The sequence below is a fragment of the Coregonus clupeaformis genome, chromosome 11, assembly GCF_020615455.1.
Source record: "Coregonus clupeaformis isolate EN_2021a chromosome 11, ASM2061545v1, whole genome shotgun sequence".
Taxonomy (NCBI): Eukaryota; Metazoa; Chordata; class Actinopteri; order Salmoniformes; family Salmonidae; genus Coregonus; species Coregonus clupeaformis.
In genome coordinates, this window is record NC_059202.1 from 28,840,161 (window position 1) to 28,854,483 (window position 14,323).

The 14,323-nt window shown below is 48.1% G+C and overlaps 1 protein-coding gene across 1 annotated transcript in view; it reads right to left on the bottom strand.

Annotated features, from left to right (window-relative positions):
• LOC121537619 (sushi, nidogen and EGF-like domain-containing protein 1) overlaps positions 1-9,536 on the bottom strand; it is a 101,058-nt gene extending 91,522 nt beyond the window's left edge. The window contains exon 1 of the mRNA XM_041845203.2: positions 9,079-9,536. Within this exon, the coding sequence (XP_041701137.2) occupies positions 9,079-9,324 (246 nt within the window). The 5' untranslated portion in view covers positions 9,325-9,536. The remainder of the gene's footprint in view (positions 1-9,078) is intronic.
• Positions 9,537-14,323: the final 4,787 nt, after the last annotated feature.

A 14,323-nucleotide genomic window follows, 5' to 3' on the forward strand; every position in this document is an offset into this window, starting at 1 on the left:
CAAGGGGGGGGTACTGTCACGACTTCCGCCGAGGCTGCCTCCCCTCCTTGTTCGGGCAGGTTTCGGCGTTCGCCGTCACCGGCTTACTAGCTACTGCCGATCCCATTCTCATCACTCCACTTGTCATGTCTTGTCTTGTCAATCACACACACCTGGTGTTCATTCCCCTAATTAGTATGTGTATAAGTGTTCCCTCTGTTCCCCTTGTCTTTGTGAGTGATTGTTTCATTGTGAGAGCGAGGAGCTCGGTTGAGCTACTCTTCCATTTGTTATTGCCAAGGTGGAATATTTTCCCTTGTGATAATTTCGTTTTGACGCTGGGTGCGTTTTTTATTTATGTAAACGGAATAAACTCTGGACTTCTGTGTTTTACCTCCTGTGCCTGACTCCTTCATTCACACCTCGTCACAAAAAATGCACCCATAGGGCCCTGGTCAAAAGTAGTGCACTACATAGGGAATAGGGTGCCATTCTCTGGTCTAAAGTAGTGCACTATATAGGGAATAGGGTGCCATTCTCTGGTCAAAAGTAGCGCACTACATAGGGAATAGGGTGCCATTCTCTGGTCAAAAGTAGCGCACTACATAGGGAATAGGGTGCCATTCTCTGGTCTAAAGTAGTGCACTACATAGGGAATAGGGTGCCATTCTCTGGTCAAAAGTAGCGCACTACATAGGGAATAGGGTGCCATTCTCTGGTCTAAAGTAGTGCACTACATAGGGAATAGGGTGCCATTCTCTGGTCAAAAGTAGTGCACTACATAGGGAATAGGGTACCATTCTCTGGTCTAAAGTAGTGCACTACATAGGGAATAGGGTGCCATTCTCTGGTCAAAGTAGCGCACTACATAGGGAATAGGGTGCCATTCTCTGGTCTAAAGTAGTGCACTATATAGGGAATAGGGTGCCATTCTCTGGTCTAAAGTAGTGTACTAAATAGGGATTAGGGTGCCATTCTCTGGTCAAAAGTAGTGCACTACATAGGGAATAGGGTGCCATTCTCTGGTCTAAAGTAGTGCACTACATAGGGAATAGGGTGCCATTCTCTGGTCTAAAGTAGTGCACTACATAGGGAATAGGGTGCCATTCTCTGGTCTAAAGTAGTGCACTATATAGGGAATAGGGTGCCATTCTCTGGTCTAAAGTAGTGCACTATATAGGGAATAGGGTGCCATTCTCTGGTCTAAAGTAGTGCACTATATAGGGAATAGGGTGCCATTCTCTGGTCTAAAGTAGTGCACTATATAGGGAATAGGGTGCCATTATCTGGTCTAAAGTAGTGCACTATATAGGGAATAGGGTGCCATTCTCTGGTCTAAAGTAGTGCACTATAGGGAATAGGGTGCCATTCTCTGGTCTAAAGTAGTGCACTATATAGGGAATAGGGTGCCATTCTCTGGTCTAAAGTAGTGCACTATATAGGGAATAGGGTGCCATTCTCTGGTCTAAAGTAGTGCACTATATAGGGAATAGGGTGCCATTCTCTGGTCTAAAGTAGTGCACTATATAGGGAATAGGGTGCCATTCTCTGGTCTAAAGTAGTGCACTATATAGGGAATAGGGTGCCATTCTCTGGTCTAAAGTAGTGCACTATATAGGGAATAGGGTGCCATTCTCTGGTCTAAAGTAGTGCACTATATAGGGAATAGGGTACCATTCTCTGGTCTAAAGTAGTGCACTATATAGGGAATAGGGTGCCATTCTCTGGTCTAAAGTAGTGCACTACATAGGGAATAGGGTGACATTCTCTGGTCTAAAGTAGTGCACTATGTAGGGAATAGGGTGCCATTCTCTGGTCTAAAGTAGCGCACTACATAGGGAATAGGGTGCCATTCTCTGGTCTAAAGTAGTGCACTACATAGGGAATAGGGTGCCATTCTCTGGTCAAAAGTAGTGCACTACATAGGGAATAGGGTGCCATTCTCTGGTCTAAAGTAGTGCACTACATAGGGAATAGGGTGCCATTCTCTGGTCAAAGTAGCGCACTACATAGGGAATAGGGTGCCATTCTCTGGTCTAAAGTAGTGCACTATATAGGGAATAGGGTGCCATTCTCTGGTCTAAAGTAGTGTACTAAATAGGGATTAGGGTGCCATTCTCTGGTCAAAAGTAGTGCACTACATAGGGAATAGGGTGCCATTCTCTGGTCTAAAGTAGTGCACTACATAGGGAATAGGGTGCCATTCTCTGGTCTAAAGTAGTGCACTACATAGGGAATAGGGTGCCATTCTCTGGTCTAAAGTAGTGCACTATATAGGGAATAGGGTGCCATTCTCTGGTCTAAAGTAGTGCACTATATAGGGAATAGGGTGCCATTCTCTGGTCTAAAGTAGTGCACTATATAGGGAATAGGGTGCCATTCTCTGGTCTAAAGTAGTGCACTATATAGGGAATAGGGTGCCATTCTCTGGTCTAAAGTAGTGCACTATATAGGGAATAGGGTGCCATTCTCTGGTCTAAAGTAGTGCACTATATAGGGAATAGGGTGCCATTCTCTGGTCTAAAGTAGTGCACTATAGGGAATAGGTGCCATTCTCTGGTCTAAAGTAGTGCACTATAAGGGAATAGGGTGCCATTCTCTGGTCTAAAGTAGTGCACTACATAGGGAATAGGGTGACATTCTCTGGTCTAAAGTAGTGCACTATGTAGGGAATAGGGTGCCATTCTCTGGTCTAAAGTAGCGCACTACATAGGGAATAGGGTGCCATTCTCTGGTCTAAAGTAGTGCACTACATAGGGAATAGGGTGCCATTCTCTGGTCTAAAGTAGTGCACTACGTAGGGAATAGGGTGCCATTCTCTGGTCTAAAGTAGTGCACTACATAGGGAATAGGGTGCCATTCTCTGGTCTAAAGTAGTGCACTACGTAGGGAATAGGTGCCATTCTCTGGTCTAAAGTAGTGCACTACATAGGGAATAGGGTGCCATTCTCTGGTCTAAAGTAGTGCACTATATAGGGAATAGGGTGCCATTCTCTGGTCTAAAGTAGTGCACTACATAGGGAATAGGGTGCCATTCTCTGGTCTAAAGTAGTGCACTACATAGGGAATAGGGTGCCATTCTCTGGTCTAAAGTAGTGCACTACGTAGGGAATAGGGTGCCATTCTCTGGTCTAAAGTAGTGCACTACATAGGGAATAGGGTGCCATTCTCTGGTCTAAAGTAGTGCACTACGTAGGGAATAGGGTGCCATTCTCTGGTCTAAAGTAGTGCACTACATAGGGAATAGGGTGCCATTCTCTGGTCTAAAGTAGTGCACTATATAGGGAATAGGGTGCCATTCTCTGGTCTAAAGTAGTGCACTATATAGGGAATAGGGTGCCATTCTCTGGTCTAAAGTAGTGCACTACATAGGGAATAGGGTGCCATTCTCTGGTCTAAAGTAGTGCACTACATAGGGAATAGGGTGCCATTCTCTGGTCTAAAGTAGTGCACCATGTAGGGAATAGGGTGCCATTCTCTGGTCTAAAGTAGTGCACTATATAGGGAATAGGGTGCCATTCTCTGGTCTAAAGTAGTGCACTATATAGGGAATAGGGTGCCATTCTCTGGTCTAAAGTAGTGCACTATATAGGGAATAGGGTGCCATTCTCTGGTCTAAAGTAGTGCACTACATAGGGAATAGGGTGCCATTCTCTGGTCTAAAGTAGTGCACTATATAGGGAATAGGGTGCCATTCTCTGGTCTAAAGTAGTGCACTACATAGGGAATAGGGTGCCATTCTCTGGTCTAAAGTAGTGCACTATATAGGGAATAGGGTGCCATTCTCTGGTCTAAAGTAGTGCACTATATAGGGAATAGGGTGCCATTCTCTGGTCTAAAGTAGTGCACTATATAGGGAATAGGGTGCCATTCTCTGGTCTAAAGTAGTGCACTATATAGGGAATAGGGTGCCATTCTCTGGTCTAAAGTAGTGCACTACATAGGGAATAGGGTGCCATTCTCTGGTCTAAAGTAGTGCACTATATAGGGAATAGGGTGCCATTCTCTGGTCTAAAGTAGTGCACTATATAGGGAATAGGGTGCTGTTTGGGATGCAGGCCCATACCTCTAATAATCTAATCGGAGATCTGAGTGCACAACAACCTGCAGACTTGTCTCATCTCGTCTAGAAATTCACGTCTGACTTTCACAGTATCAAAAGATGGCAGACAAGCGTTCACCGGGACGTTTCATACAGAACGTTTTCATGTCAACTCCATCATAGCTACCACTGTTAATGACGAATGACAATACCCAAATGCCTCCTTTTGCCTATTATAATAATGGATATAATAATGCAGGATGCACAGCTCTGGTATGTCAGAGCCCGTCCAGGTATTTCTGACCCTTTTGTCTGTCTGTGTGTCATTGCATGGGGGCACTAACCTCACTAGCGATGCACCCCAAATGCCTCAAGCTAAATTAAAACGATGTGTACTGGAGCATAACTAAGCATGACACGGGACACGTCAAGTCAGGGCCTGTCGTGATATTTCTGACCCTGTATTTGTCTGTGGTTTTCACTATCACTGCATTGGGACACTGACCTCCCACTCCTTTCATAAAGACATCACTCTCCAGCTGGCTAGAGGCTTAGATTAGAACACTGACCTTTGTCCTTGCCTATTGTTGCCATGGTACCTTCAGCCTCAGCATGTACTGCTGCGTGTTCTAAAAGAGAACGGGGTAGAGGGGATCAGAGAGGAGGGGAGATGGGGATTGGAGGGGAGGGGGGGGGGGAATCAGAGAAGAGAGGGAGAGGAGGGGCACGAGGGAGTGAGGCAGAGGAGGGGAGTGAGGGAGTGAGGGAGAGGAGGGGCGGGAGGGAGTGAGGCAGAGGAGGGGCGGGAGGGAGTGAGGAAGAGGAGGGGCACGAGGGAGTGAGGCAGAGGAGGGGAGTGAAGGAGTGAGGAAGAGGAGGGGCACGAGGGAGTGAGGGAGAGGAGGGGAGTGAGGGAGTGAGGGAGAGGAGGGAGGGAGGGAGAGATAGTAGTAACAGGGGGACTTGTAGGAGGCTGTTCGTAGATAACATATGGGGACAGGGGGTAATGGGAGGAGGGGACAGGGGGTAATGGGAGGAGGGGACAGGGGATAATGGGAGGAGGGGACAGGGGATAATGGGAGGAGGGGACAGGGGGTAATGGGAGGAGGGGACAGGGGGTAATGGGAGGAGGGGACAGGGGGTAATGGGAGGAGGGGACAGGGGGTAATGGGAGGAGGGGACAGGGGGGAAATGGAAGGAGGGGACAGGGGGTAATGGGAGGAGGGGACAGGGGGTAATGGGAGGAGGGGACAGGGGGATCGGAGGGGAGGGGACAGGGGGTAATGGGAGGAGGGGACAGGGGGTAATGGGAGGAGGGGACAGGGGGTAATGGGAGGAGGGGACAGGGGGTAAAGGGAGGAGGGGACAGGGGGTAATGGGAGGAGGGGACAGGGGTAATGGGAGGAGGGGACAGGGGGTAATGGAAGGAGGGGACAGGGGGTAATGGGAGGAGGGGACAGGGGGTAATGGGAGGAGGGGACAGGGGGGTAATGGGAGGAGGGGACAGGGGGTAATGGGAGGAGGGGACAGGGGGTAATGGGAGGAGGGGACAGGGGGTAATGGGAGGAGGGGACAGGGGGTAATGGGAGGGGACAGGGGGTAATGGAAGGAGGGGACAGGGGGTAATGGGAGGAGGGGACAGGGGGGTAATGGGAGGGGAGGGGACAGGGGGATCGGAGGGAGGGACAGGGGATCGGAGGAGGGGACAGGGGTAATGGGAGGAGGGGACAGGGGGTAATGGGAGGAGGGGACAGGGGGTAATGGGAGGAGGGGACAGGGGGTAATGGGAGGAGGGGACAGGGGGTAATGGGAGGAGGGGACAGGGGGTAATGGGAGGAGGGGACAGGGGGATCGGAGGGGAGGGGACAGGGGGTAATGGGAGGAGGGGACAGGGGGTAATGGGAGGAGGGGACAGGTGGTAATGGGAGGAGGGGACAGGGGGTAATGGGAGGAGGGGACAGGGGGTAATGGGAGGAGGGGACAGGGGGTAATGGGAGGGGGGACAGGGGGATCGGAGGGAGGGAACAGGGGGTAATGGGAGGAGGGGACAGGGGGTAATGGGAGGAGGGGACAGGGGGTAATGGGAGGAGGGGACAGGGGGGTAATGGGAGGGGGGACAGGGGGGATCGGAGGGGAGGGAACAGGGGGTAATGGGAGGAGGGGACAGGGGGTAATGGGAGGAGGGGACAGGGGGTAATGGGAGGAGGGGACAGGGGGTAATGGGAGGAGGGACAGGGGGTAATGGGAGGAGGGGACAGGGGGTAATGGGAGGAGGGGACAGGGGTAATGGGAGGGGGGACAGGGGGATCGGAGGGGAGGGGACAGGGGGTAATGGGAGGAGGGGACAGGGGGTAATGGGAGGAGGGGACAGGGGGTAATGAAAGGAGGGGACAGGGGTAATGGGAGGAGGGGACAGGGGGGTAATGGGAGGAGGGGACAGGGGGTAATGGGAGGAGGGGACAGGGGGGATCGGAGGGAGGGGACAGGGGGTAATGGGAGGAGGGGACAGGGGGTAATGGGAGGAGGGGACAGGGGGTAATGGGAGGAGGGGACAGGGGGTAATGGGAGGAGGGGACAGGGGGTAATGGGAGGGGGGGACAGGGGGATCGGAGGGGAGGGAACAGGGGGTAATGGGAGGAGGGGACAGGGGGTAATGGGAGGAGGGGACAGGGGGATCGGAGGGAGGGGACAGGGGGTAATGGGAGGAGGGGACAGGGGGTAATGGGAGGAGGGGACAGGGGGTAATGGGAGGGGAGGGAACAGGGGGTAATGGGAGGAGGGGACAGGGGGTAATGGAGGGGAGGGGACAGGGGGTAATGGGAGGAGTGGACAGGGGGATCGGAGGGGAGGGGACAGGGGGTAATGGGAGGAGGGGACAGGGGGTAATGGGAGGAGGGGACAGGGGGATCGGAGGGGAGGGGACAGGGGTAATGGGAGGAGGGGACAGGGGGGAATGGGAGGAGGGGACAGGGGGATCGGAGGGGAGGGGACAGGGGTAATGGGAGGAGGGGACAGGGGGTAATGGGAGGAGGGGACAGGGGGTAATGGGAGGAGGGAACAGGGGGTAATGGGAGGAGGGGACAGGGGGTAATGGAAGGAGGGGACAGGGGGTAATGGGAGGAGGGGACAGGGGGATCGGAGGGGAGGGACAGGGGGTAATGGGAGGAGGGGACAGGGGTAATGGGAGGAGGGGACAGGGGGTAATGGGAGGAGGGGACAGGGGGTAATGGGAGGAGGGGACAGGGGGTAATGGGAGGAGGGGACAGGGGTAATGGGAGGGGGGGGACAGGGGGTAATGGGAGGAGGGGACAGGGGGGTAATGGGAGGAGGGGACAGGGGGTAATGGGAGGAGGGAACAGGGGGTAATGGGAGGAGGGGACAGGGGGTAATGGGAGGAGGGGACAGGGGGTAATGGGAGGAGGGGACAGGGGGTAATGGGAGGAGGGGACAGGGGGTAATGGGAGGTTGAAGGGATGCAGCCCCAACAGGTGGTGTTGATTTAAAGGCACTTTGGCTTCTCCATGTGTTGGAACTAAACCCCATACACCACAAGCTCAGATCAAAGCACTGTCAGACCACTCAGCTTCCTCCCACCAGCTCCCTCTCTCTCTCTCTCTCTCTCTCTCTGTCTCTCTGTCTCTCTCTCTCTCTGTCTCTCCCTCTCTCTCTCTCCTCTCTCTCTCTCTCTCTCTCTCTCTCTCTTCTCTCTCTCTCTCTCTCTCTCTCTCTCCCTCTCTCTCTCTCTCTCCCTCTCTTTTCTCTCTCCCTCTCTCTCTCTCTCTCTCTCTCTCTCTCTCTCTCTCTCTCTCTCTCTCTCTCTCTCTCTCTCCCTCTCTCTTCTCTCTCCCTCTCTCTCTCTCTCTCTCTCTCTCTCTCTCTCTCTCCTCTCTCTCTCTCTCTCCCTCTCTCTCTCTCTCTCTCTCTCCTCTCTCTCTCTCTCTCTCTCTCTCTCCCTCTCTCTCTCTCTCTCTCTCTCTCTCTCTCTCTCTCTCTCTCTCCTTCTCTCTCTGTCTCTCTCTCTCCCTCTCTCTCTCCCTCTCTGTCTCTCTTTCTCTCTCTCTCTCTCTCTCTCTCTCTCTCTCTCTCTCTCTCTCTCTCTCTCTCTCTCTCTCTCTCTCAATTCAATTCAATTCAATTTGCTTTATTGGCATGATGTAACAATGTACATATTGCCAAACGCTTACTTTGGATATTTACACTATTAACATAATTAAAATAATAATAATCAATATTGTCAACGGGACAACAGTAACAACAATAATCAAGGGTCAAAATAACCATTGAACAATAACAATATAGAGGACATGTGCAGGTTGGTTGGTCTGTCAGACACTGTCCCTCATCTTATGGCAGGCAGCAATGTAGTGCGCTGCCAACCCACAGCTCTCTGTGTCCTCCCCCTTACTCCCCCCCCTCTCTCTCTCTCTCTCTCTCTCTCTCTCTCTCTCTCTCTCTCTCTCTCTCTCTCTCTCTCGCTCACTTTCTCTTTACTCTGTCACACACACACACACACACACACACACACACACACACACACACACACACACACACACACACACACACACATAATGCTCTGATATGTAACAGAGCACTTCTCCCAGTGGTCTTACACAACCCTAAACCACATCAGTCTGCCTTTCTGTCCAACACACAAATACACACACTCTCAGCCCCCCACACACAAACTCTCAGCCCTCCACATACAAACTCTCAGCCCCCCACAAACACACTCTCAGCCTCACACACACACACTCTCAGCCTCACACACACACACTCTCAGCCTCCCACTCACACACTCTCAGCCCCCCACACACACACTCTCAGCCTCCCACACACACACTCTCAGCCTCCCACACACACACACACTCTCAGCCCTCCACACTCACACACTCTCAGCCTCCCACACACACACACTCTCAGCCCTCCACACTCACACACTCTCAGCCTCCCACACACACACTCGACACCACTCTCCCACATACTGCTGGAAGCACCGGGTTATCATGATTTGAAACATTCTCTTGCATAAGCCGCACACTCCGCCCTCCTTTACTCACGTAGAGTCCAGAGTGCCTGTCACCGAAGAATGGGAATGCCACAGAGATCTCCACCAGCCCCGAGCCGCCATCATCCTGGGAGATGGTTTGGGAGTCCCCCCAGTCCTGGCCGAAAGGGTAGAAGTCTTCCAGGGGCACCGCCGGCTCGACCATCCCAGGGAGGAGCAGCAGGTTCAGGCAGAGCAGGGTGCAGAGGCAGGGTAGCAGGGCTCCAGGTACCAGGTCAGCTCCAGGCATCATCACCATAGCCTCAGACTCTCAGCTTCAGCCTCTAGGCAGGCAGCAGAACAGGAGAGGACAGGAGAGGACAGGAGAGGACAGGAGAGGACAGTATCTCTTCTTCTACAGAAGCAGCTCTTTAAATCTTCTGTGTTGTGTCCTTCTTCCTCTCTCTCTCTCTCTCTCTCTCTCTCTCTCTCTCTCTCTCTCCCTCTCTCTCTCTCTCTCCCAGGGAATGAGGTGACAGGGACAGTCACAGCAGGAAGAGCGTATCAGAGGGTACGGGCGGGTCAGCAGAACACCTGGGGTATCAGCAGAACAGGAGATCAGGGACCTTCTTTCACAGCTGCACCAACAGCAGCCCTTTAAATCTTCTCCTGTGTTGTCACTCTCTCTCCTTCTTCCACTCTCTCTCTCTGTCTCTCTTTCTCTCCTCCTCTCTCTCTATGTGTGTATATATATATATCTGTCAACTCTTGCCCTTCTTAGTTGTGCTAGTTGTCTGAGACAAGGGGATAGATACCTTGCATTCTGCTTGCCTTGCTGCTGGGTGCTTCGTTCGTTCGTTCGCTGTACTGCTGCTCCGTCCCACAGAAATAAAATGAGGGAAAGAGTTAAAGAAAGGGGGAGCAGAGTGATTCGGCTCAAGTTTTTTTTTTTTTACAATCCCAGCGATTTGGTCCCTGATGGTGAGCTTAGAAATATCCTCAATAAAAGCTCTATTCTGCCTGCCAAAGGAGCTCTTTCAGCTCCGCTAGGCCCCACCCCCCTTGGGATTAACTACCTCGCATAATGAGGGAATGTCGGCCAATGGTAGAGGAGAGGCCGGTAACTGGATAACCACTGGGCGGACCTATGATAATCAAAGGAGTGCTTTAGAAACTCTGACATGGCTTTTCCCTCTCCTCTCCTCTCCTCTCCTCTCCTCTCCTCTCCTCTCCTCTCCTCTCCTCTCCTCTCCTCTCTGCTTAACCCTTTACTCTGAGTCTGTACAGATACTGTACCTTAGCATGTCAGACTGAACGTGTTACACACTACAGGCTGCAAGCTCTCCTCTCATCTGAATTTGACTCTGTACAGCTATCTAGGCATATCAGAGTATGTTTAACCCTTGACTCTGTACAGCTACCTAGGCATATCAGAGTATGTTTAACCCTTGACTCTGTACAGCTATCTAGGCATATCAGAGTATGTTTAACCCTTGACTCTGTACAGCTATCTAGGCATATCAGAGTATGTTTAACCCTTGACTCTGTACAGCTATCTAGGCATATCAGAGTATGTTTAACCCTTGACTCTGTACAGCTGCCTAGGCATATCAGACTGAACAACAAATCAAATCAAATGTTATTTTGTCACACGCTTCGTAAAGAACAGTGAAATGCTGACTTGCTTTTCCAACAATGCAGAGTTAAAGTTAAAGATAAAAACATAGAAATAGTGACACAAGGAACAAATACACTGAATAACGAATTACAATAACGAGTAAAAAATAACATGGCTATATACAGGGAGTACCAGGTAATACCATGGCTATATACAGGGAGTACCAGGTAATACCATGGCTATATACAGGGAGTACCAGGTAATACCATGGCTATATACAGGGAGTACCAGGTAATAACATGGCTATATACAGGAAGTACCAGGTAATAACATGGCCATATACAGGGAGTACCAGGTAATAACATGGCTATATACAGGGAGTACCAGGTAATAACATGGCTATATACAGGGAGTACCAGGTAATAACATGGCTATATAAAGGGAGTACCAGGTAATAACATGGCCATATACAGGGAGTACCAGGTAATAACATGGCTATATACAGGGAGTACCAGGTAATAACATGGCCATATACAGGGAGTACCAGGTAATAATATGGCTATATACAGGAAGTACCAGGTAATAACATGGCTATATACAGGAAGTACCAGGTAATAACATGGCTATATACAGGAGGTATCAGGTAATAACATGGCTATATACAGGGAGTACCAGGTAATAACATGGCTATATACAGGAAGTACCAGGTAATAACTTGGCTATATACAGGAAGTATCAGGTAATAACATGGCTATATACAGGAAGTACCATGTAATAACATGGCTATATACAGGGAGTATCAGGTAATAACATGGCTATATACAGGAAGTACCAGGTAATAACATGGCTATATACAGGGAGTGCCAGGTAATAACATGGCTATATACAGGAAGTACCAGGTAATAACATGGGTATATACAGGAAGTATCAGGTAATAACATGGCTATATACAGGAAGTACCATGTAATAACATGGCTATATACAGGAAGTACCAGGTAATAACATGGCTATATACAGGAAGTACCAGGTAATAACATGCCTATATACAGGAAGTATCAGGTAATAACATGGCTATATACAGGAAGTATCAGGTAATAACATTACTATATACAGGGAGTACCAGGTAATAACATGGCTATATACAGGGAGTACCAGGTAATAACATGGCTATATACAGGAAGTACCAGGTAATAACATGGCTATATACAGGAAGTATCAGGTAATAACATGGCTATATACAGGAAATATCAGGAAAATAACATGGCTATATACAGGGAGTACCAGGTAATAACATGGCTATATACAGGATGTACCAGGTAATAACATGGCTATATACAGGAAGTATCAGGTAATAACATGGCTATATACAGGAAGTACCAGGTAATAACATGGCTATATACAGGGAGTATCAGGTAATAACATGGCTATATACAGGAAGTACCAGGTAATAACATGGCTATATACAGGGAGTACCAGGTAATAACATGGCTATATACAGGAAGTATCAGGTAATAACATGGCTATATACAGGGAGTACCAGGTAATAACATGGCTATATACAGGAAGTATCAGGTAATAACATGGCTATATACAGGAAGTACCAGGTAATAACATGGCTATATACAGGAAGTACCAGGTAATAACATGGCTATATACAGGGAGTACCAGGTAATAACATGGCTATATACAGGAAGTATCAGGTAATAACATGGCTATATACAGGAAGTACCATGTAATAACATGGCTATATACAGGAAGTACCAGGTAATAACATGGCTATATACAGGAAGTACCAGGTAATAACATGCCTATATACAGGAAGTATCAGGTAATAACATGGCTATATACAGGAAGTATCAGGTAATAACATTACTATATACAGGGAGTACCAGGTAATAACATGGCTATATACAGGGAGTACCAGGTAATAACATGGCTATATACAGGAAGTACCAGGTAATAACATGGCTATATACAGGAAGTATCAAGTAATAACATGGCTATATACAGGAAATATCAGGAAAATAACATGGCTATATACAGGGAGTACCAGGTAATAACATGGCTATATACAGGATGTACCAGGTAATAACATGGCTATATACAGGAAGTATCAGGTAATAACATGGCTATATACAGGAAGTACCAGGTAATAACATGGCTATATACAGGGAGTATCAGGTAATAACATGGCTATATACAGGAAGTACCAGGTAATAACATGGCTATATACAGGGAGTACCAGGTAATAACATGGCTATATACAGGAAGTACCAGGTAATAACATGGCTATATACAGGGAGTACCAGGTAATAACATGGCTATATACAGGAAGTATCAGGTAATAACATGGCTATATACAGGAAGTACCAGGTAATAACATGGCTATATACAGGAAGTACCAGGTAATAACATGGCTATATACAGGGAGTACCAGGTAATAACATGGCTATATACAGGAAGTATCAGGTAATAACATGGCTATATACAGGAAGTACCAGGTAATAACATGGCTATATACAGGAAGTACCAGGTAATAACATGCCTATATACAGGAAGTATCAGGTAATAACATGGCTATATACAGGAAGTATCAGGTAATAACATGGCTATATACAGGGAGCACCAGGTAATAACATGGCTATATACAGGGAGCACCAGTACTGAGTCGATGTGCAGGGGTACCAGGTAATAACATGGCTATATACAGGGAGTACCAGGTAATAACATGGCTATATACAGGAAGTACCATGTAATAACATGGCTATATACAGGAAGTACCAGGTAATAACATGGCTATATACAGGAAGTATCAGGTAATAACATGGCTATATACAGGAAGTATCAGGAAAATAACATGGCTATATACAGGGAGTACCAGGTAATAACATGGCTATATACAGGATGTACCAGGTAATAACATGGCTATATACAGGAAGTATCAGGTAATAACATGGCTATATACAGGAAGTACCAGGTAATAACATGGCTATATACAGGGAGTATCAGGTAATAACATGGCTATATACAGGAAGTACCAGGTAATAACATGGCTATATACAGGGAGTACCAGGTAATAACATGGCTATATACAGGAAGTACCAGGTAATAACATGGCTATATACAGGGAGTACCAGGTAATAACATGGCTATATACAGGAAGTATCAGGTAATAACATGGCTATATACAGGAAGTACCAGGTAATAACATGGCTATATACAGGAAGTACCAGGTAATAACATGGCTATATACAGGGAGTACCAGGTAATAACATGGCTATATACAGGAAGTATCAGGTAATAACATGGCTATATACAGGAAGTACCAGGTAATAACATGGCTATATACAGGAAGTACCAGGTAATAACATGGCTATATACAGGGAGTACCAGGTAATAACATGGCTATATACAGGAAGTATCAGGTAATAACATGCCTATATACAGGAAGTATCAGGTAATAACATGGCTATATACAGGAAGTATCAGGTAATAACATGGCTATATACAGGAAATATCAGATAATAACATGGCTATATACAGGAAGTACCAGGTAATAACATGGCTATATACAGGGAGTATCAGGTAATAACATGGCTATATACAGGAAGTACCAGGTAATAACATGGCTATATACAGGGAGTACCAGGTAATAACATGGCTATATACAGGAAGTACCAGGTAATAACATGGCTATATA